Genomic DNA, 2,044 nt, shown 5'->3' on the forward strand with positions numbered 1-2,044 from the left:
TAATAAAAATATAAATATTATGACGGAACTTCGGGACGGGAAAGCCACACATCTCCAACCAAGAAGCAGTCATGTATACAAAGTAATTAACTCACCCGGGGGGTGGGGGAGTCGGGAGGCGAGGTGTCCACTACAGACACCAGGACGTCCCCGTGGTCCGTCTTTTGCAGCCGCAGAACGGGGGGGTCGACCCCACACAGGAGTTGGCACAGACACTTCTGCAGCTGCATCACACGTGCCCAGTCGCATGCCCGACCCTAAGTTGGAAAAAAAAAAAAAAAAAAAAAAAAAAATATATATATATATATATATATATATATATATATATATATATATATATATATATATATATATATTATATAAAGGATGATGGGCTATTTATAAACGGTTTTTAACACCTTATGGCCAAGGAAAAGTATATAACTCTTAACAAGCAAGCTAATTAAAAGCGGATACACGAAGTCTAGGTTAGTAACTCATTATAAATAAATTAACATGTTTGATATGCAAATTGATAATATATAAATCTTTAATGTATCTGTTAAAAATAAATAACATAGCGTGGTAAAAAATAATTGTTATACCTTACAGATCTACAGATCCTTTGTTAAATTACAGATATCGTGTGATCTGGACTTAATAACAGATATCTGGTGTTATAGTATTTATGATATGTGATTTCATTACTCGCAAGTGTATAAATAATACAACACTTGAGAACTTCAAATGCCCTTACTTAAAACAAGTACATATATGAAAACGATTTACATAATATATATATATATTATATATATTATTAATATATATATATAATATATATATATATATATATTAGTATAAAACGAATTTTTTTGGGGGAATAATAACTAAATTAAATTTATTAAACAAATCGGGTTAACTACGAAAGTGAACTTATTCAAAAGTAAGTTCACTTTATATTTTTAGGATTTGAGTTAAAATTTTTATTTCACTTAAAATACGTCATTTTTTCGGTATTAAGATTTATTTCATACTAATGAGTTAGTTTTACCGTTTACTAAAAAGTCAAACGGTAAAACTGAGTCAATGGTCTGAAATCTAATACTGAAAAAAGACAATTTTAAGTATTATGAAATCCTAACTCAAATCCTTCACAATAAATACATAAATAAATAAATAAACAGAACCCAAACCGCAAAAACCTATACAAACACAGTTTCACGACGAACGCGTGACAAATTACCATATGTTCCCCCGCGGGCACGTAGAACAGCGTCTTGTGGGCCTGCAGGAGGGGCTCGTACCCCCTGAGGAAGGCGTCCTCCGTCAGGCGGACGAGGACCGTGTTCGGGGGAAGGGATCGGTTGCTGCCGCCGTCCAAGATGGAGAGCTCCACGTCCGGGGGGCCGAACCCCCTCGTGACGGTGGCCAGTTCGGCCACGCTGCACCAGGTCCCACCGCTGCTGCTGCTGTCCCTGACGTGGGAGGAGGGTACGTGGAATGGGTCATGTGGGCATCACAGAGGCTACATCATATTACCTAAATTAAATTAGTACGTTTTAATGGTCTTCTGTTTGGTGCCATAACTACCAAGACTTCAGTTAAGAGGAAAGTACATATATTAAAACACTGGTTTACCCTAACTTCCTTATCAAGTAGTGATTACATTCACTACTTGATAAGGGTGGAAGTTAGTCCACCGAAATATAGTCCTTAGCTTTGAACCAGTCTTTTAATAGGCTTTTTATAATTGAGACGTACTATTCTCTTTTAACAGGAGAATTTATTTCCATTATATATATATATATATATATATCTATATATATAGATATATATATATATATATATATATATATATATATAAGGACATCAATTGCTACCCTTGGTCTAAGTTGCTCTTAATCTTATTATACTGCTCACGTACGTCTATTGCCCTTTTTCTTTCCTCTCGTTTTTAGCATTAAAACGTTATTCTCTTAAGACGAATAAATTACTTGGACATCATCGAATAGTTTTTTGAGCCTTGTCTCACTGGCAAGTTTGCGAATACTGATACGAATAAAAT

General features: G+C 34.9%; 1 protein-coding gene across 1 annotated transcript in view; it reads left to right on the forward strand.

Moving 5' to 3' along the window:
- Window positions 1-1,225: 1,225 nt before the first annotated feature.
- LOC135225099 (ran GTPase-activating protein 1-like) overlaps window positions 1,226-2,044 on the forward strand; it is a 49,935-nt gene continuing 49,116 nt past the window's right edge. Inside the window, exon 1 of the mRNA XM_064264357.1 lies at window positions 1,226-1,470. Within this exon, the coding sequence (XP_064120427.1) occupies window positions 1,226-1,470 (245 nt within the window). The remainder of the gene's footprint in view (window positions 1,471-2,044) is intronic.

Source organism: Macrobrachium nipponense, chromosome 12 (genome assembly GCF_015104395.2).
Source record: "Macrobrachium nipponense isolate FS-2020 chromosome 12, ASM1510439v2, whole genome shotgun sequence".
Lineage (NCBI taxonomy): Eukaryota > Metazoa > Arthropoda > Malacostraca > Decapoda > Palaemonidae > Macrobrachium > Macrobrachium nipponense.